The 21857-nt window shown below is 45.8% G+C and overlaps 2 protein-coding genes across 11 annotated transcripts; one reads left to right on the top strand and one right to left on the bottom strand.

The window, feature by feature from the left end:
• The first annotated feature begins 4821 nt into the window (after positions 1-4821).
• On the top strand, positions 4822-6778 carry LOC100192643 (uncharacterized). 3 transcript variants are annotated; one of them, XM_020547376.3, is made up of 4 exons: positions 4822-5031; positions 5149-5363; positions 5428-5738; positions 5941-6768. In XM_020547376.3, exons 2-4 carry the CDS (start codon positions 5195-5197, stop codon positions 6421-6423), a joined length of 963 nt encoding a protein of 320 aa, XP_020402965.1. In that variant the 5' UTR covers positions 4822-5031; positions 5149-5194; the 3' UTR covers positions 6424-6768. The 3 variants fall into 3 exon arrangements, with proteins under 3 accessions (XP_020402965.1, XP_008667100.1, NP_001131327.1); XM_008668878.4 differs by having other exon boundaries at positions 4823-5031; positions 5146-5363; NM_001137855.1 differs by having other exon boundaries at positions 4969-5363; positions 5941-6778.
• A 1972-nt stretch (positions 6779-8750) lies between these two features.
• Positions 8751-21857, bottom strand: LOC103646181 (DDB1- and CUL4-associated factor homolog 1). 8 transcript variants are annotated; one of them, XR_562041.4, is made up of 16 exons: positions 21385-21857; positions 19555-19645; positions 19339-19455; positions 19046-19221; positions 18086-18932; positions 17886-17983; positions 17361-17784; positions 16673-17272; positions 16415-16603; positions 15422-15949; positions 14413-14523; positions 14186-14304; positions 12576-14088; positions 11262-11947; positions 9928-10072; positions 8751-9226 (listed from the first exon to the last, which is right to left on the bottom strand). XR_562041.4 is itself a non-coding variant. In XM_035965217.1 (15 exons), the coding sequence occupies exons 1-15, from the start codon at positions 21561-21563 to the stop codon at positions 10042-10044; spliced, it is 5706 nt and encodes a 1901-aa protein (XP_035821110.1). In that variant the 5' UTR covers positions 21564-21857; the 3' UTR covers positions 9528-10041. The 8 variants fall into 8 exon arrangements, 4 of the variants coding, with proteins under 4 accessions (XP_035821110.1, XP_035821111.1, XP_008669125.1 ...); XR_562043.4 differs by having other exon boundaries at positions 16415-16597; XR_562044.4 differs by having other exon boundaries at positions 11215-11947; positions 21385-21769.

The raw sequence follows: 21857 nt of genomic DNA, 5'->3' as shown, positions 1-21857 counted from the left end.
GCTGGGAGCAGATGGTGGATAGGTGGTGTTCGGCTGAGTGGGACGAGGCGCACACCGCTAGCCGGGAACGTCGTATGATGATGCAAGGCCCCTCCCACCACCAAGGCAGCCGGAACCTGGGCCAATATGCCGAAGCATGGGTACGCCCTCTTTTTTATTTAGGTATATAGCACTAAATTAGATATTATTTCTAACTATCTCGTTGGTTTTCTTGCAGTCGGTGTCACATGGTGGCCGGCCTTGCTCCACCTTCTCGGCCTATGCTATGGCCCATAAGGGTAATGCGACGTCCGATGTCACCTACAACCCGGATGACGGGCCCGAGGCCTACACCAACCCCGCCGTCTACAGCCGCCTCCATGACTACACCGCCATGGCGCAGGAGGTCCATGGCCCAGAATATGATCCGAGCACCGAGTCGATCGACCCCGATGTGCTCATGAGGGTCGGAGGAGGCAAGAGACATGGGCGGTACTGGATTGTCGACGGGGCAATCGACTCGTCCTCCACTCCCACTCTGTCTCAGGTGAGAGCAAGGAGCACGGGCTCGAGTCCAGCCATACGACCTCGGCACGACAGCTCACAGCATCGCATACAGCAACTCGAGGTTAGTGCTTCTGTAACTCGTCCTTCCTTTAGTTATATACCTTCTCTTTGAGTTACTATAACGTTGGCTTGTAATATTACAGACCCAACTAGAAGAAGAGAGAAGGGAACATCACGAGATGGAGGCGAGGATGATGGCGGAGCGGGCGAAGCGGGAGGCGGCTCGCCTGGCAGATCATCAGAGGATGGCAGAGATGTTCCAGTACATGCAGAGCCTTGGCGCCGCACAGGGCATCGCTCCACCACCTCCATTGTTCCCTCTAGTTGACCCTGCTCTCTTCCATACTCTTGTGAGTATCAAAATTGTAGTTAGATGTTGGTAATGCATCTGATATAACACATGCAATCTCTTCTCTGTGCAGGGCCAATCTGGGGCGGCATCCAACAACCCTCCGGAAGGGTTCAGCCCAACGCAGCACCAGTCAAACCGCCCACCTCCATGAGTGTTATGTTTTCAGTGTTTAGACTTCAGAACTTGTGTATAATACTTATGTTTATGTTTGATACTTATGTCAGAGCTTGAGACGTATGAGACTTATGTTTGTGTTTGATACTTGTGTTGAAAACTTATGTTTGTGATGGATATTTATGTTTGTGTTGGCTATTTATGTTTGTGATGATATCTGTGATGTATATATGTGATATATATGTGATATCTTTTGTTTGTGTAGATGGAATATAAAAAACAAATAAAAAGGTGCCTACTGGTCACTTTGCTGCCTCTTTGCCGAGTGTCAGGGTCATAGCACTCGGCAAAGAACAAAGACCTGGGCACCGGTTTAGGGACTTTGTCGAGTGTAATGTCGCTGGCACTCGGCAAAGAGGCACACTTTGCCGAGTGCCGCACATAGCACTCGGCAAAGAACCTGACATGGGGACCCTCCCTGGCGGGTTCTTTGCTGAGTGTCCACGGTGGCACTCGGCAAAGATTGATTCTTTGCCAAGTGCTGCAGGGCAGACACTCGATAAAGGTAACTCCTTTGCGAGTGTCTCCCGGGGCACTCGGCAAAGACTCCGTCTCCGTCACCCATCGCCGTAACGGCTGCTTTTCTTTGCCGAGTGCTCCCTGGCACTCGACAAACCTCTTTGTCGAGTGCCCGAGAAAAAGTACTCGGCAAAGAAGGCTTTGCCGATGCACTGTGTGCCGAGCCTTCTTTACCGAGTGCGACACTCGGCAAAGCCTTTGCCGAGTGTTTTTAAGGCTTTGCCGAGTGCTTCGGGCACTCAGCAAAGTGCTCGTTTCCGGTAGTGAATTCTTATATCGAAGACGGCTAAAAACTTGTAGCCCGCTTCAGCTCTCTCCTTTTTTTCTCCACGTCATCGTTTAGTCCTCTTATAATGTCTCGTTATACTTACTTTTAGCCGACCAAACAACCACCGCCCTTGACCTTCCCGCGCTCTTCTCTGTCTAGCCACCCCAAGTAGGTAGATCCGATTTGTCCTCGGCGTATCCTCATCACCACAAATACAAACTAGCTACGACGACATCGGTATGGTCGTCTCCAATATAGGTAACAATATATTTAACATGTACAAAGTACAATCATATTCACTTTCAAGAGTTTATGCCTCCAGTTTGCAAATAAATACTTGGCGCTCTGGGCAAAACAGTAGCTAATCGGAGACAGGTACCCTAAGTAGGCCTGTAACCTCATTTTTCAACTTATGCCCCCGCCGATCAAGTCTGTAAGACGGAGCGGTTGACCAAGTCCCTGCCAAGAAAGACTGTGAGACGAAGCGGCCGAGCAAGTCTGCGAGACACAGCGACCGACCAAGTCCCTGCCGAGCAAGTCTACCAGGCGAAGCGGCCGACCATGTCTCCAAGCCCGCGAGGCGGAGACCCGAATCCAGTGGTGCAAACCTGCACCAGCTGCGACAAGACGTATCATCACCTATCCATGCCCGAACGTGCGCACACCGTGCAGGATGAGCGCCAGGGATTATCATCAGCACGCTTGTACACCCCTGCATACAGTTCAGACATGCCCCCATTGCCCCATAGGGTCGGTCAGCCTTGGTCACGGGAGACCTCAACACATGATTCTCAATAGTGTGCTCGCTTATCGGAAAAGACGGGACACCACACCTAGTAATAACTTTGTTGACTGCTTAACTAGAAACTATTACTCACACCTAGTACTTGAATTGCCATATCTATATCTATATATATGCATGCATATAGTGTTTTGAGAGAAATGTATCAACAGTCCTCAAATTTGGCACACTGTCTCACTTGGTCCCCGAACTCAGAAAACCCAGAAAACGGGCCCCAAATTGGCCGACCCGTGCAAAATTGTCCAAAATCAAATTTACTCAAACCGGATACGGCGACGTGGCGTGCCACGTTGATGCCTCCCCACACACGTCGTGCGCCACCTAGTACGCGTAAGCCCCAAACTTGGGATGTTGTGTCACTTGAGTCTCCAAAATTTCATTAATGTGCTCCAGCGTGGAAAGCCACGACGGCATCCGCCTTGAGCATACCCAGGTTTTGACGATTTTACACGGGTCAACCAAGTTCGGGACCTATTTTTCTCGTTTTCTGAGTTCGATGACCTAAGTGTCACAGCATGCCAAGTTCGAGGACAACGGATACATTTTACTCACCAATACATTTTACTTTTTGGTGAGTATCTCTGGCCCCACATATATATAAGTATATGTATTTGAATTGCCATATCTATATTTATATATATGCATGCATATAGTGTTTCGATCTCCTCCAAATTAGTATTAAAGTGTTGCTTGTTCGTCCGGCCCTGGTGCAGCACCACCAACTGTGACAAGAGCTGTATGCCTGCCTGCCTGACTGCTAGCCATACATAGGGTACGTAAGTACTGCGAGTGCGGGCGTACGTTCCATCTGCCATACCATCTTTCAGTTAGGACGACGGACGGACGACGAACAGCTAGCTGCTAGCGCCATCTTTCAGTTGCAGCAGCTAGCCTATACTGTTGATCGATGTACGTAGCATATATGATGGAACAATCTCACCTAGTAATAACTTTGTTGACTGCTTAACTAGAAACTGTTACTCACACATGTACACCTGCCGCCTGCATGGATGTAATTAATAATAGAGCTCTATTAATCCATCCATCAATTGTTCTCTCTGCAACCTGAGTCTGAGAGACCCGGCCTGTAGCTGTAGGTACCCTACTAGTTTGGTCCTTTTTTTTCTTCTAATGTACCACTACCTACCTGTTGTTTTCACAGGTGCAACTAAATAATTCCGTGTGTACACACACACATGCACACACTCTAGTGTTTGATTGGTTTAATTTTGATGATAGCAAGTCTCAATCTCCGTCGCCGTCTCTGCATATATATACGCATGTATTAGTACGTACTTGAATTCAATTCGTTCCCTATACACAATCTACATATGTTTCTACACAAGCCGGTCGTCGTCACTCCGTTTGATTGGTTCTCAGCACCATCTCATACTAGATCACTATTAGGCTGTTTGGTTTGAGGAATGAGCTAGTTCATCATCTTCTCATTTCTCACTTTTTTTTATTTGGTTTGTGGAATGGAATGAGTTGATCCATCATCAGTTCATCACCTCATTCCTTATAGTAAGTTAGTTAGTACTAATACGAGGAATGGGGTTATCCCACCAAATTTAAGGAATAGACCCATGATGCACCACTATATTTTGGATGGAGTGGTCACTCAAACCAAACACCCCCTATATTTATTGACTTTATCCAAATATCTGTTTGTTTGGTTGCCTGCACGGTGGAGACGCGGGTTGCATATGGGCGGATGCAAAACAATCTATTTTAAGGTAATTTGACTGCATCTAAAAAATTTACGTATCACGTCGGTCAGGCTTGGGCGAAGCTGACTGCATCTGAGAACGAAGAAGAGAAGGTTACGGGCAATGCAAGTGGTGAGTGCGTTGTGGGTCAATTTCCATGCTGTGGATGGATGCTAGCTAGCATAGTAGAAGTAGATGGCTGCGAATCCTCAAGTGCACTCAAAGAAACATGCATGCATGCTCATTCTGCTGCCGGAAGGATACCACACACTACACTACAACCCAAAATAAAAGAAAGAAAGCTATAGCTGCCGCCGCTTCCTCTTCTTTCTGTCCACTGGCTACCTACCGGCCGGTTAGTACTTAATTTACAAAGTAACAGGACATGATCTAGCTATCGATCTGTACTTGAATTCTTCAGCTCCTGACACTGATATACATGCTGCATCATCCCCTTTATTTTAGGTGTCGATTGCCTACTACCTTAATTTCTAGCTACGTGTACCACTCCTAGCTGCCTGCAGGTCGTCGTTGCAAATCCCCTTATATATAAACACCCAGCAGAGCAGATAGCTGAGCGCGCAGCAGGTCGTCTAAAAAAGCAGCAGCTGCTCTTCTCTTCTGCTAGCAGCTTTATTTGCCTGCCTCCCTACCGGCGAGGGTATCGATCTGTACTCTCTATCCTTTCTTTGCATGCATGTGCAGATTGCAGTGTCTTCTTTCTTGCTATAGCTTCCTCCGATCCCTGACCCTGATCCTGATGACTCACTACAAGGAGGTACGTGCGCCGATCGAGAAGCAGCAGCAGCAATTAATAACTAAACATGGATCAGGCGGCGGAGGAGTCTTGTGTTCCCCCAGGCTTCAGGTTCCACCCTACGGAGGAAGAACTGGTGGGCTACTACCTTGCCAGGAAGGTGGCCTCCCAGAGGATCGACCTCGACATCATCCAGGAGGTGGATCTCTACAGGATAGAGCCATGGGATCTGCAAGGTACATGCATTTTTATCATATGTAGCTAGCGTCAGTGTTGTTTATTTATATATACGCTATGCAGAGCGGTGCAAGCCGCAGCACGCCGGCGGTGGGCACGACGAGCAGACACAGGAGTGGTACTTCTTCAGCTACAAGGACCGCAAGTACCCCAGCGGGACGAGGACGAACCGCGCCACGGCGGCCGGCTTCTGGAAGGCCACCGGCAGGGACAAACCGGTGCTGTCGTCGTCCACCAGGACCACCAGGTGTAGCAGGGTCATCGGCATGAGGAAGACGCTGGTGTTCTACAAGGGCAGGGCACCCAACGGCAGGAAGAGCGACTGGATCATGCACGAGTACCGACTCCAATCCAACGAGCACGCACCGGCGCAGGCAAGTTCATTCATCTTGCCTTGCGTATATATTATCAATTCCCATCGGATAGCTAGATGGCTAGCTGTGGACTTTTGTTTTCGATCGGTCGACCAAAACAAAAGCAACAAAACAAAAGAGCAACTTTTTGACACTTTTACATACACTGCTGGTGCTGTTGTTGCCTGCAATGGATATGACGTTTGCTCCTCGGATCTATCAGGAGGAAGGCTGGGTGGTGTGCCGCGCTTTCCAGAAGCCTATCCCCAACCAGCGGCCCTTCTTCCCCACCAGCTACGCCGGCTACTACGACCACAACCTCTCAACGACGGCACGGCTGCACGTAGACGGCGACCGCCATTTCCTGGCGGGCTCATCAGCAGCAGCAGCAGCACTGCTACAGCAGCCACCAGGGCTTGCAGGCAGCAGCTTCCCGCAGCTGTACTCCGACGACGACTTGGAGTCCAAGAAGCAGCTGTTGAGTATCCCGCCGCTGGAGAGCCCCACTGCCATGGCCTGCTGTTCCGACGCCGGCGGCTACGCGCAGAGAAGCAGCTACGATGAACATGAGATGATGATGATGATGATCCAGCAGGGAGGAGGAGGAGGAGAGCAAGCTGCAGCCGCCATCGACTGGAACTTTCTGGACAGCCTGCTGTCCGCGACGTCGCAACTCCATGGGCCCTCGGGATCCTTGTTGCAGTGACCTCCGGCCATCGTCGATCGATCCATCTTTCTTTGATCCAGCGGAGAACATTATTCATTCATCGGCATTATACAATATATTTATTAGTTGCATACACACACAGAGTATACGTATATGCTAATAATTCAGATGTGTTCATACACACTTCCATTGTCATGTGTAGTTCGTTGCGACTTACATTACAGACTGCCTTAGATGATTCAGGTATACTGTATACAACATGATGCACAGTATAGTAGGAGTAAGTGCACCAGTCTCAGCAGCTGGTAGCTAGCTAGCTATGTAAAATTCCTCCTTAATTACAGCTATGTAACATATATATACAGTTATTATTACTTACTGATATGATCTATCTATCTATCTGCTGGGCGCTTCAATTTAGTTTCAGACTGCTGAAGCCTTCAGTTTTTGATTGAATATATTTTTGATTAATTCACACGCGGGATAGATAGATAGATCATGCATGGACTGAATATATTGTTGTGTATGGTGGTGAGCCGCAAAGATGGGGACGCCATAACGAAAACAAAGCAAAAATGATAGGGACTGGCACAAGCCCGGTTGCCACTCATGCATGTCTATAGCTAGCTCTAGCTAGCTGCAACGACTGGCTGCCTGGCTTGCGTAGCCAATTCAACTACTGTTTCATCCATCGCTATCCACCTTAATTATCAGATCACTTGCCGCGTTTAAGCGAGCAAGAGTGCTCTGCTCCATTCCCAGTTGGTAGCATGCATGCGCAATGAATCTAGTATATCTTACTTAAGCTACCTAACGTGTGACGCGTTTTTCTATCATTAGTGACTGCCTACCCTCGTCTCTAGTGTGGAAATCTGACATAGTGTACCAAGGTGATCCACGCAAATAGCTAGCGTAGATAGTTTTTTTATCCACCATTGAAAGCATTTAGACCCTTACTGATTTCGGTGATTAATGACAATCTAAGATTATTGTGACTAATATATGTTTTACATAGGTAAATTGAAGTTAGCTCGCGACGATAAATATTTTTTAGGCAATCCATGGTTTTCGTGCTCGTGATTATGGACTTTGTTTTATTTTGAAAGGAATAAAAGATAAGGTTAAGCATAGACTAGTCCTAAGTGTCGTATATGGAGTTAAAAAAACACTTAGAATAGTTAAGCACTTTGTTTTTTTATAACCGTACAGGTATAAAGTGTAGTAGCTTAACATAGATAAGTCTAATAAATTTAGTATGATGCGTGCTAATTCTCTTCACCTCTATGTGGTTTAAGAGAGGCTCAAAATAAGTTTGGATCAAACTCCATTTATAAAGTCCATAAAGTTAGACAAGAAGGGACTCTAAGTTTTAGGAACGTCGAACCAAAGATGACTAATCCTACGCCTCCATGTAGTCAGCCTAAGAGAGTGTGATCGTCGAACCCTATGAATAATAGGACATTAGACCAATGAGTTGAGTCTGAAGACCTATAAAAATAGACCAAAGAGCTTCAGAGCACGTTGTATTGGTTCGACGATGATGGGTGTTGGACCATACGACGTATTTTTTTGCGTTAGGGTTCCGGGTCATCGGATTCTATATATGAACGATGGAAGCGTTGGCTAGTTGTGTGATTAAGCTGGCTAGCTTGCTGTAGAACAAAAAAAAGGGGGGGGGGGGATTAGGATATATTATCGTCAGTCATCACCGTGCCCCACGGCGACGGATGGGCATCGATCTGCAGGAAGCTAAGGTCGCGCGACATGATGACAGGAAATCGGTGGCGATCCATCCGATCACTGTCTATCTCCGACGGACAGCGACGTCCGGCCGGTGATGGCGGAACAAGAACCGCGCAACTAACCGTGGTAGAATTGTGCGCGCGATGCATTCTCGCCTATGGGAACGGACGGCCGGCCGGCGGCGAGAGCGAGCGAAACAATGGCTACCTGCTGGGGCGGTCGCCGGCGCCGCCCCACACCACACTGCAGGGCCAGCAGCTAGTGCACGCGCCACCACCATGGATGGATGGACGACGGGCGATCGATATATACATGTCTGTCCGGTGCCACCAGATCCGATCCGATAGATCTATTGTGGAAGCAGGCGCCGCGCCCTGGTCGGGAGGGAACTTGTACATGCACTCCTCCAAGATATATGAATGCAGCTAGCACTAGTTCGTTGTTGCCTGCCAGGCGACCCATGCTTTAGAACGCGCTAGCATTTGCATTTTCAAAGACATAGGAGTTTCTCTCTTAAGCAATAGATATATGTACAACAACTAACAAAAGCCTTTTTCTAATCTAAAACAATGAAAGATAGAAGCCCATGCATGAGTAGTATGATGAGTGTCAAAAATAGGGGATATACGAAACTACACTGTTTTTTATAGAGAGAAATTTGATCATGTCGACCGAGTATTGTTGGGAGCTGCTCGAAACAAGCTAGACCGGCCGGGCTCATTTGGCCAGGTGTAGACTACTATAGACTGAAACTTTCCTGCAACATATATACTTTTTGACGACGGTACTAGGGACCGAATCTCTTTGCCCTAGCTATATTCTTCATTAATCTATCTTCTCGCGCTCGTCACTACTATTGTATTGCATTGCATACGTCCTAAAAGAACGGTCTTGTCTGGTTTTGACCTCTTGTGATCTTGCTTGCTATTTTACAATGAACGTGCAAACCGCAAACCAACACACGTACGTTAGTCGAGGTGGGAGAGTGTACTCGAAAATTTACCAGGGGTGGAAGAGTCCTTTTGAAAAATGAGGTGTTTATCTATTTCGGTACGTTCTTCAGGCCTTTGTGCTTTTTTCCGGTGTATCCTTTAATAATCTGTATACCAAAAAACACATTCAGACTTCTCTTCATGTTTCCATCTCTATATACAAAAAAAAACATTTCTGGCTTCCTTACATGTTTGTATAAGCAGATTATCCTCCTATTGTTACTGCAGTGCAATTTTTTCAGTTATATACATGCTCCTTCCGTCCCAAAATATAATTCGTTTTAGACTAAATATGCATTCATTAATTAACTTATGAATATAGTATATATGTATTTGTATGTATGTCTATATTTGTTATCATGTATTCGAATGTGTGCGGGAAAAAAAAGAGGGCTAAAAAGAACTGTATTTTAGGTGGGGGAAGTACATCATTATAGAAAATTATAACATATTAATATAGTTTCTGTGCTCATAGCACACAGAAATTAAGTTGCATTGTACTATGAGCTGCAGTTGCATTTCCTAGTATATTAAGTTGCATTGTACTGCTACTGCTACAGAAAGAAAGATGGACAGTAAAAAGGTTAACATGCGAGATGCGACGCAACGGCTTAACATCCGGACCCATAAAATAATATTCAGCGACAAGGCGAGAAGCTTTGCGCTGGCACTGCATGCAGCTGCTAGTCTTGTACGTAATTTAATTTGTTTACGGTTCTTGTAGTGCCTACTCTAACCAACAGTAATGCGTATAGATGGATTCTATGCCTGAAACTGAAAAGCAAGCAGATTGACGAGATCTGTGAACCTTGGCGATCCTGATGGAGTAGGCGGCGGCAGGCGGGAAGCTGCTGGAGCGCATCTGCCAGGCCGGGCGGTTCCACGAGTACTTGTTCCAGCAGCTGGTGCGCGGCCTGCGGCGTCAGCTTCTGCCACGCCCACGCCACGAACATCTGCCAAACAATACACACAAGTTAGTGTTTGCATTTTTCATCTACCACCATCATGTCAGTCCCTGCATTTTCCATCTATACAAACACGTTGCAGATGGTATTCCGTGCGTGATAGGATCCACTGGTCCTTCCCTTTATCTTAAGAAGAAAAGAAACTAGGGTTAACAATAGCATTGCGCGCCTGGACAAAGTCTCTGCCCAGATGCTTTGCAACTTCATCAGTTACAAACAAATAAATATATTTTAACCCATGGATCGATATATAGCTGGTCTTTCTTCGACGAAAAGCACAACCCCTGTTTTCAAGTCGTCGACTAGTCGTCCGGTCGGTCGTGGGAGCTCGACTTGGGGACCGGTTCGACTTTTCGGACAAGTCGTGCGACTTTTCAACGACTAGAATTTCTGAGTCGACTAGTCGTCGACTTGTTCTAGCTAGTCAGCCAACTTGTCCCTAATTCGGCCCAAGCAGCCCATTACACAACTTAAACCCTAACCTAACCCTCATCTGCAGCCGCCCGCCCCTCAATCCTCACGCCACTGGCCGCCCCTCAGTCCTCACGCCGCCGGCCGCCCCTCCTCTCATGCCGCCCCGCCTCTGCATCTACAGCCGCCCTCATCAATCTGCTAGAACCTAGTGACTTGGTGAGTGCTGCTCCCCCTCTCCCGCCCTCGCAACAAGCTCGCCCGACCACTGTTCACCCTCCCCCGCCCTCTCATTGATCTGTAGGACAGCATGAGGCCTTCAAGAGATGGAAGATGCATCTACAGATCGACCATAAGAGGAGTTAGGAAGATACATCTTTATATACATGCATATTGTTTATATGAAACCATTATATAGGCAAAACAACCACTATATTGGCAAGTCGACGACTAGTCGACTGACTTATCGACTAGTCACCAAGTCGATACCTTGTCGACTCGACTTGAAAACCTTGAGCACAACTCACAAACTTTTCCCACCACCTTTACTTACGTCATCTAACTCCTCAACACTCCATTACGTTCCACGTTCCCTAGCAAGTACGAGCTGCGCTGCCCCACCCCCCCCCCCCCCCCCCACACCCAACTCCTCCTCTAGAGAACACATGAAAATAATTCCGGTCATAATATGATGTAAGCATATGAATATTGAACTGTACACGGCAATGCTTCATGTTCTTCAGCAGGCCAGCAGCACAAAACCTACATGATCCAACCCTCCTCGTCGCCACTGCTAAAGGATCCCATCATATAAGCCTCATCGTCGTCCCAACCGTCACCAAAAAGATCCATCATGAACTCCCGTCGTCTCTCATCAATGAACCGGTCATCTTCAATGCCATCCGAACTGGGTATATCATCGTCACCACCATCTTCATCACCGTCATCGCTGCTGCTGCTACTGATATCTTCAGAATCTGTACCCCCTTCCAGCACCGGCGCAAGAACACCGTCATCGGAGTCGTCGTCGTCGTCATCGGAGTCATCATCAGTTTCACCTGCGTCCTCTGGATCGGAATCATCATCAGTTATTCGCTTCCTGCCAACTTCGAACAAGCGAGCAGAAGAGAAAAGCTCCTGGTGATCGTCCATAGCAACCACCCCAATAAGAGAATCATTGGACTCAGTGGCAAGATCAAGTACACAGCGGTCCATTTGGACGGTTGCAATATCCGAGTAAGTCACCGCATCAATCGTGCTGAATGCAGGGAAAAGAGGATGCCTGACCCTACGAGCATTGATGCATGATGTCACGTCATCAAGATTACGCCTCAGGGTGGCATAGATAACATCACCAGTTCCGTTAAACTTTATTACTGTCTGGTCCAGGGAAGGGACACTCCTCAAAAGCTTGAACTTCCTCAGATCCCACACCTCCGAATTCAGGATCACCTGTGCAATATTTAATGACATGCAAAGCCAGTGGATACAAACACAATAGAAACAAATTCCTCTTTCTTAAAATAATGGCATGCACGACAAATAATTCTGGTAGCAAAGCCAGTGGATAAATTATTCTTTCAGGACATTGTTCATCATGATCAATATCCATGTACTATGATAAATCTCCACCTCACTTATAAAATTAGGTGGCAAATGCACTATTATTTTAAATAGCCAACAGATTTTTTAAGGCTCTTGTTTTGCTACTCCATGCACTCCTCGTTCTACTAAAAAAATGTTATTGTGCATTGTTTACTGAGATACTTTATTTGGACATGAAAGATAAGATTATTTTGAATCCCAGAAAATCTTTTACTGAATAAAAAGTGGGACAAGGTTGAGATATAATGACATTAGATGGATATGCTACTAAACTAGATGACAAGTCCTAAAAAATGATGTACAAGATACATCGAACAATCCTACTAACGCAGTCATGAGAGAAAAGTGATAAGTTAAGTTATTAGAATGCCATAAACACACAATAACATGCTATGAGATGCATAGTAAGACATTACGGTTCAAAACATAAACAAGTAAACAAGATTAATTAGCATGGTTCAAGGGAAAAGAACACCTCATTTCCTGCTGGATGGAATCCACCACCACAGTAATCTGTGAACTGGTCAAACTGATGAACAGGATTTGGTTGCCTTGTATCCCACAGGACTCCATTCCAAAGCAACATTGTATCTGAAGGACTGAAATGTATAATGGGTTGTACATAACCACGGCCTGAACCTGAACTGCTAGTGTTATCAGGAAGCCGTGTAGCAAGAGTATACGTCTGTACATCATACAACTGAACCTCCCGTTGAGCTGTATCAGTAGAAAGGGCAGCAAATGAAGTTCCATAGTGGTTAAACCTAGCAGATTTGCAGTCGTCAAATGTGTGCAAAGGCCCTGCAGATACCGAGAAGGCATCCCAGATCTTAACCTCATTTAGGCTGGATGTGAGAATCATCTCAATTCCACCAGTGTATGTCGATTCCATCATTGTAACAAGATGTTGGTGGCACGTTTGAGTCTCAAGGAGATTTGCCGTGTTGCAGTCAAATATCCTTAATTCACCTGTGTGGTTACCAGCCACAACTCGAGCTGCATCTCCAAGAAATGTCAAGCAAGTCAATAGTGATGCCTCATCACGGCAAACACGACACTGCTTGAACCTACTGTATATAAAATGACGATCCCTACGAGGTATCTGGATCCCACTAAATTGCCTACTTATCTCACGGCTTCCCACTCGAGCAGCTATGTTTGCCGGTGCACTAAGGCTGCGACTAGGCTCAGGGCAAACATGAGGGTGCAAAAGAGAAAGTGGTGGCAAAGTTGTAACTGGGGCAGGACATTGGCGGTGTTGATGTTTCAGGTATTGTACAACCAGTGAGTCAAGTGTCATACGCTCCAAATTTCCTGATTGTTGGTCATTTACACCAGGAAGTGCTGTGGTGGTCAATGCTCCTGGTGTGCCTTGAGAATTGTCCAAGTTTTCAGTAAAAGCATTGTTGAAGTTTGTCCAACCGCAATGAGATGAAGTAGGAGAATCAACTGATACCGACAGACCTTTGCGAGTAGGAGCAGGAGTTTGGAATGCAGAGGATTGGTATATTTGATCAGTTATTGCAAGGCGCTTCGATGCTGATGCAAAACTAATATCCTTCACATCCACAAAGTTCCGCTTAAGTGGCAGCGACAGTGGTGCTTTATTCAACATTTCTGCATCTCCAGTATCAGCCGCAATAGGTACAGGACTTTTAAGGATGTTGCTTGGATGCGGAGACCGAGCTCTTCGTGAGAAACTGGATGAGAAGGCCAGTGCCTTTTTCTTAGATGAAGGCAGCTTAGGATCTGATCTCTGGGCAGATTGATATGTCGACGTGTTTATTTTATCTGAGAGAAATCCCTGAACATGTCCAGAGGGCCACTGTTGCTGAACAGATGATGCTTCCAGGGCAGCAACTTGATGGGCAGGAAGCACCGCTGCTGTCAATGGTAAAGGTGCAAGGCCAGCCTCCTTCTGGAGCATAGCAGCGGTGGCAGCAAAACCAGACCCAAGGAGATGTTCATGTATCAACTGCATCAGTTCCCTACACACACCCAAAAAAAAAGAATAAGGAAAAAAAGGGAAGGAAAAAACTCAAAGCTGCCAGGTAACGCAATAGGGCAATCATACAGAAATCAAACCTCGAATGGTAAGAGATAGGAGCAGCAGCAGCTATCCCAGCTCGCTCAATGCGCCTCAATGCTGGGGCAGCAGCATCAGTTGCCGCTAGTGTTGTTTCTTTTCCAGAATTCGTCAATACCTGCCATATAATCATGTGATCATAGTACTCATTTAACCAACCTCGCCTGTTTAAAGGGTTATATCTGCAAATTTATTACCTACAATCACATAAGAAGAAAGCTCTTACCCCAATTAGTTCAATTGCCACTTGGGTCAGCTCAGTTTGCCATCTTCCACTATCGCCCCCAGATGTCTGAGCACTGATATCACGGATCAGTTCTGATAATTTCTTCCCCACCTGAAACAATGAGTGGACAGATATCTTCAAGATACACATTCAAGATATGTAAAAGGCACAAGGACATAAGGCAGTAGTATGCCTTCTGTTCAATCACAAAAGCCATGATGAAGAACAAACCTAGGCGAATTAAGATTTTTTAAGTCTTCAAAAGTATGGTTTTGACCACTAAATTTTCTCATGAATATATATATATATATGTATATATATATATATATATTATATATATATCATAGTTGTTAAATCGGTAAGGCGAGTGACCACCTTTTTAACTTTTAAGCGATAAAGCGTAAAGCAAGGCGACGCCTTAAATATATTTAAAAATAGGGAAAATATTAATATTTGAGAAAGTATTTAGCACAATAATAATAATAATAAAGAGAAAAGGATAAAGATAAGGAAAAGACTAGCCCAACTAGCCCATTTCTTCACTCTCCCCCTCTCCCTCTATCTCCCAGTCCCAGCCGACTCCCTCCCGCTCCCAGCCGCCTCTCTCACCCGGTCACCCCTCTCTCCTCTAATGGCCCCGCCGCGCGTGCCCGCGCCGCCACGCTGCCAGCCTCCGGTAACCTCTCTTCCACACGGCTTAGGTCCGCAAGTAAGGCGAGTAGGACGCCTTACATCGCCGGCGCGCCTGACCGCCTAGGCGACGCTTAGGCGACGCCTTAACAACTATGATATCAATACAACTTATATACACTGAACATGCAAACAACTATACTAATTAGTGGTAAGAGGCTAAGAGCTGATAAAGATTACTTTCAAATGTTAACAAGCCTTACAAAAAAATGTCGGAGCACTCAGCTTGCAGTGGATCATAGTAAACAATAGTTGTAAGCTGCCACTATGGTTTATAACACTGGACGCGAGATAAGTAATGTTCTATAGTATGCAATACCTGGAGCTTTGTCAGTATATGTGCAATTGTATCGTCTCTAGCCAGGCCAAGAAGAACACGGCAGGCAAGGGCTCGAATAGAATCTATAGCCACAGGATGTGTAACCATCCGAGAACCAAGAAGCTGCAAAAGAATCTTTATGCCATTATTGGCTCTTACAACTTCTCGAGCTTGGCGGTACCCTTGTTCCAATTGAGCAGCAAGACCAGGACCACCACCTCCAACTCCTAACATTATTCTTCGATCACCGACTACTCCAGATGGCACAACAGGTGTGCTAGGAGTTCCTTGATGCAAGGTATTGTTCTTTTCAGCAGGGTTGCCATCACCAGATCTTTCACGAGATTCACCCAGGTTTGTAAGTAGATTCCTATCTGAAATAGTTTTTTCAAAGTTCTTTTCTCTGCTTTCTGAAGCAAGCGCTTGTGCAGCTGCAGGTTGCTGATTGGAACTTGACAATGGTTTGTTGCTGATAGAAGGAGGTGGGCATACAAGATTGACGAGGACATTCAGTGCTGGACAGATCACCTGATTCACAAAAACAGTGAAAGTAGATTTTTCACAACCTTACCAATATCTTGGGTTAATAGTCACAGGCCTACCAAATTTTGTGCAAACCTACCATTACTTGAGTAGTCTTCTCACAAAACTACAAAATTATGACCATTCATGACCAATCAGGCCCACAACAGTCACAGTTCATCGAATCTGATGCGGGCTCAGCTGCCAATAGCATGCCGCTTGCATGTGGGCCCAGCTGACCATGAAAGGAGAACGCTCACAAATTGTACTTTTGTGAGAATGTACCCCAAACACAGGTGGGTTTGTGAAATGAGCACAGAATGACATAGGTTTATAGCTCAAAAAATAAGCAGAATTGTGAAGTTCACTGATTGATAATAAGAGACAATGTTTAAAATAACTCTTTAGAAATCATCAGGGAATTGCAAAGGTTATTTAATTCATATTCATATTTTCAAAGTGAAGCTGTACCTCATGATCAATATAGTCGAGACTTTTCACCGTGTCTAATAAGACAGCCATGCCAGCACGATTGTTGCTTAATGTCCCCTGCACTATTGATTTGCGGACATGTGGCTGTGGCATAAGTGTTATGATGTGAAGAACTCCAATTGCATATTGAGTTAAGTCACGCAAATACCGATCACCATGTGCCTGAAACTGTGAATCGAATCAGGTCATTAACAAGCCCCACACATTCCAACAATGCATGTGTGCTGTGTGTTTTACCTTACACAACTCCAGCATAGTCATGTGACCATTTGAGGCAACAAATTTATCCAACGCAAGCCAGCAAGCTCTCACAAGAGCAAGGCCTAACTTTCTGTCCCGTTGGATCTGACAAAAGATGGCATCCATAGCTTCATTGCTGATGTCAAAAGGTTTGCAGCCAGCTCTTGCACTAGAAGTGTTCCGGGCAATACTACGGATACTTTTGCTTGGCCGAATGGAATCAACAAGCTGAAGGAGATGAGCTCTAAAGTATTGCCGTAGAGCAACACATGTATGGTATGCAACTTGCTTCTCTGATGCAGTCAAAACTTCAGCAGGCGACCGATCATTCCCTTGATTTACATTGGAGGATCCTGCTCCTCCAGAATTACTACCAGACCTTCCAGACGCGCATCCACAAAGGATATCGAGAAGCTTTTGCATCCCATTCCGGGCATCAAATAGATCCAGAACAGCTTTGAACACAAAAGCAGCAGCGAAAAAGATGGCCACATTTTTTCTAGCTAAATCTTGTGGGCACTCAAGAAGTAGAAGTGCTAATTCAACAACACTGTCAAGTGTGTCTGAGGAAAGCGCACAAACACGTTCAATGGTAGACTGCAAGCATATCAGAAGATTAGCATGGTAGAAAAAAGTAGCAGCAGATTATCTTTAAGATTGCACGAACAAGTATGGTTGTGTCTACCTGAAGAGACCCAAAAGTGAATAAGCAGGCAGAAAGACCCATATATGTCTGGGTAACTCTAGGCATAGAGACGATTTTCTGAATACCACCACGATCAACAAAGAGTGCAGCAAATTTTCGATGGGCAGCCAGTGCACAAACCAATTTAAGGACATCAAGGAGTTGAGCAAAGTGGTCACATCCCTCCTGGTTTTTCATGCTCCTTTGCAATAATGTGAGGCAAACATCAACACCTTTTTCATGGAGTACAGGACCCAAAGCTTCAACATACTCTCCTAAAATCTGTAGACACTGGATGCTATAATTTTCTCTAAGTTGTAATAGCTGTGCTTTGTCACTGATAACAAAATTTTCCAAATCCTGGTCTTCGCTGGTTTGGACAGCTTCTTCCATTGCACGCTCTTCACCAACTTGATTTGCACTTCTGTAACACCAAACTGAACTCAGATAAATAACAGATCAGTGACATAAAACAATGAGAAACATAATGTGCATGTGTAACTTGTAAGCATTTCTCCCCATTACCGTGAGACACTAATTGACAATGCAGCCTCAACAACAGCAGATGCAGCTTTCTCCGCCACTACTACAACCGCATCACTGTTATTTTCGCTTTTCCAAACCTGCAGAAGTGCAGCGCTCCAACAATAAGACATAGTCACTATTGAAATTTGAAACTGATGCTAACAAGCTATCTGCAAGTTCAAAGATGTTTTTCTTTATACCTCCAAAGCAGCAAATTTCACAAGCTCGGCAGCAGCGTCACCTGCTGCTTTCACAGCTTCATCAGGTGCATTTGCAGATCTGGCCTCAGCCTCAGCGGCTCTCACTGCCTTCAAAACGATGTCAGATATATCCTTCAAGCCAATAATGCAATCCCTGAATCGATCTTCGTATTCTTCTTTGGAAATGGTGTTAAACAATCTATTGTTCACATCAGTTGCCTCCTTTGGATCATCAACCCTCGCCACATTCCTGTCTCTTGTAGCCTGACCTCCTATTCTCAATCCAGAGGTTGGCGATAAAGGTGTCATTTCACATTCTGGCAAGCTGTCACCTGCTTTTCCCTTCACTCTAAGTCGGGAGGGGGCTCGATTCAGCTTTCTCTTCAACAGTTCACCATTTTCGCTGACCTCTTCATCTTTAAGCAACCTCGTCACAGAATTCCTTTCCCCATGTTTTGACTTTGTGTCACAAACACGTGTGCTATAAGATCTATCATTGGTCCAATCAGCCTCAGGGACATCAGAATCATCCAATGAAGCAAAACTGTCATCCAATGACCTTGCTCCATATGCTTGCATCATTCCAACACAAGGTTCGTTGTTCTTCTCTGCTGTCGGGTTGGTTAACATTCCATACCCAACCCTTGTTCCGTCCAATCGAGAACCATCTTGGGACAGACGTGATTTACCCCTACTGTCGTCTCCGCCCCAAGGATGCTTGGTGTCCTGTGGATGATTAGCATCTCTCTGAGAAGATGAGGCATCCCCAAGGACTCTTATGCGCAAATAGCGCATGAGCTTCGCTGATACCCCCAAAGTCAAGACATCCTCTATCAATTGCCCACTGCTGAGGTGAAAATTGAAGCACACAAGAATTAGAATAACATAATAATAAATTCAGTAGTAAAAGGATAATATTCGGTACCAGATGATAATAAATCAATGAGGCATTAGCAGTACCTGCACAACGCCATAGCAAGCAAACCAATCCCATATGTTCTCAGCATCTCAGCATCTGTGGGTTTATTGTTTCCTAGATACTTCCATTTGCATTCATTAGACGCTTCAGGATCCTCCGTTACCCACTTCTTAATATTATCTATGATAGAGTCTTCAAAGACATGAGGATACGGAGGCTGAGGGAAAGGAAGGTAGTGTAAAAAGGTTTAGCTCAGTTCGAAACAGGGAAAGAGATTGAGAGCAGATAACAGAAGAGACAGAGTACACGACACAAATGTGGAGGAGAAGCTAACCGTCCAGGCAGGGTGACAGCTCAAGAGCAACCTAGCAGTGGCAGCTCGTACAGCAACAGAGTAGGAGGTGTCAGACAAGAATTTACAAAACACCAACTCGTAAAACTCGTCATTGTCCTGATGATAAGTTTGAAGTAACAGTGCTTAGTGATACAATAAATGGCGAAAATAAATTACACTGATGATGCATACAGAACTCCAGAGTAGGCTACGCACCCGGAGCAAATTGGCCAGCTTCCCAATTGTAAATGCAGTCCTTGTGTTCGTGCTATTGAACATTGTGTCAGCTGAACGTAACTCAAGATATCTGCAGAGGGGAACAAATGGTTAGGAGGCAATCGAAGAAGCAATTCTGCAACTCCTTGTGTTCGTGTTATTAAACGCTGGGTTAGCTGCACATAACTGTATGAAATAAGTCTACAGCTCTGCGTCCACGTGGTAAAATTGAACTAATTATTTGCATGAAGCCTCAGAAGCAAGACTGCAGGACAGCAGATACCTTTCTGTCAGCGTTTTGGCTTAGTATAAGGTTCTCTTTCAATCCAGTCAATGACTCAATGCTGTTAAGTTGGCCAGACAGCAGGAGTCCTTCCTAGCTGTTTGAAATAGGGATAGGGATGTATAGCTCCACGCCTGGAACACGCACACTAGACGTAATATGCAGAGATGAGCGAGTTGCTGCCGTGGATGCCACAGAAAGGCACACACACTAGACGTGGTGCAACCTGGCCCGGAGGCAGGCATAGGATAGATAGAACGCCCTAGTATAGGCTAGATACAGGGGCGAACCCAGGCCTACGGCCGCCTAGGCCACGGCCCGGGGCGCAGGTCCAAAAATTTTTTAGAAGAGCTTGTGTTCGAATCTGGCTGGACTGTGCTAAAGAGCTGCAAGTCTGTATCTGCCGCCTCTGCCGGTCTTTCTTCGCCGAGTCATAGTTATATGTATGTATATCTATCCGACACCGTACAAGCTTCGCAAGCACAGGATAACACACATGCAAGCAAGAGCAGACTACGGTCACCTATATGTGTCCTGCAGATTTACATACTAGGGTAGTAGCAAGGCCTCGGGCAGCACATGCTAGGCTCCTGCTAGTCTAGAGAGATGGAGGGAGGGAGAGACTAGAGAGCAAACCATCAAGTTAGGATAAGCAAAAAATTCCCAAGCTAGCAAATGATTCTAAACCGAAGAGGCAAAAAAAATTACAATCCACAGGGCTTAGAAACTACTACCTCCATTTTCTTTTATTTGACGCATGATAGTTTAATTTTACACTAGCAAACTTCAAATAAAAAAGATCGGAGGGAGTACGAAACAAGATATTCCATACAGCCATCTAATACCATAATCACGAAATAAAAGATCAAAAAGTTGCGACCAAATAAACAAGATCACATGGTTAGAAATTAAGTTTGAGACTGAGCCTCTGTGGAGAGAGCTTTCTCATCTATGAATATTATTAAAACTAAGTTGCGTAACAAGACAGGAGACGAATGGCTTAACTATCGTATGGTGTGTTATATTGAGAGGGATATATTTACAAGCATTGAGGATGCAAAGATATTGGATTATTTTCAATGCATGAGAACCCGCAGGGTGAATCTACCTCGTACTAGTGGTATGTACCAATTACTAACATTATTAAATTTATTCAACATTACCTTTCAAGTCGTGTTCTTAATATGATTTCCTTTAAGGTTCTGGAGCAAGAAATACTGATGTTGATGTTGACATGACACATTTGGAAAGAGCTACATCATATCTTGTATGTCATCTTTAACATATATGACAACGTTATTTCGCGGTACAATTTTTCTTTATATGCTACTATCTTCGGCCGGCCCGGGCCTTTGGCCAATTTCTGGGTCCGCCGCTGGCTAGATATCAGGTGAAGCGGGAGACAGCAATCTAGTACTCTAGCTCACAGGGAGAAGAATCGGATCACATGAATAGAACAGGATTTAATTAAAATGTCATGAGGAAGAAGAATGAGGGGGTGGAGAGAGATAGGAGCGGATGAGTGACTGAATAAGCACAGCACTGACCTGGCTTCGTGGAGCTCGCACATGGTGGCGAGGGTGTGGAGGAGGCGGGGGTTGGGGTCGAGCTCGCGGTCGATGATCCTGGAGATGACGGTGTGGGCGCGGGCGAGCAGCGCATCCTCGTCCTCGTGGGGCGGCCCGGACCCGGGCTCGGCGGCGGTGGCGTCCTCCGACTCAGCCATTGGTGGCGTACCCGAGTAAGGTTAGGGTTTGGCGCTGCCTAAGGTAGGAGGTTGCGGGTAGTGGGCGATCGCTAATTCGAATGGAATGGAATCGATGGAGAGGAGGAGCTTTTGGGGGGAAGCGAAGAAGAAGATGGAAAGAGAGTCCGCAACCCAAGTCGCGATGGAAGGGAAGGCCGGGAGGGCAAAGGCGGCGCGCAGCCCGCAAGGCGCAAGCAACCTGCTCTCGACAACCTTCTTCGCTCGACATGGGCTCCACAGAGTACCAGTGGAGTAGGATTCGGCTCGGCCTAC

Source organism: Zea mays, chromosome 2 (genome assembly GCF_902167145.1).
Source record: "Zea mays cultivar B73 chromosome 2, Zm-B73-REFERENCE-NAM-5.0, whole genome shotgun sequence".
In the NCBI taxonomy this organism is placed as follows: Eukaryota; Viridiplantae; Streptophyta; class Magnoliopsida; order Poales; family Poaceae; genus Zea; species Zea mays.
The sequence above is the reverse complement of the archived record's forward strand: the minus strand, read 5'-3'. Positions and strand labels throughout refer to the sequence as shown.

Bases quoted from the DNA above. Each gene is read 5' to 3' on its own strand.
- LOC103646181 (XM_035965217.1), bottom strand. From the start codon at position 21,563: ATGGCTGAGTCGGAGGACGCCACCGCCGCCGAGCCCGGGTCCGGGCCG. The intron at 17,785-17,885 runs GTAATGGGGAGA...TTGGTGTTACAG, and splicing joins TTGTCAATTAGTGTCTCACG to AAGTGCAAATCAAGTTGGTG. The intron at 16,604-16,672 runs GTAAAACACACA...TTCGATTCACAG, and splicing joins CTATGCTGGAGTTGTGTAAG to TTTCAGGCACATGGTGATCG.
- LOC100192643 (NM_001137855.1), top strand. From the start codon at position 5,195: ATGGATCAGGCGGCGGAGGAGTCTTGTGTTCCCCCAGGCTTCAGGTTC. The intron at 5,364-5,427 runs GTACATGCATTT...TACGCTATGCAG, and splicing joins AGAGCCATGGGATCTGCAAG to AGCGGTGCAAGCCGCAGCAC. The intron at 5,739-5,940 runs GCAAGTTCATTC...CGGATCTATCAG, and splicing joins ACGAGCACGCACCGGCGCAG to GAGGAAGGCTGGGTGGTGTG.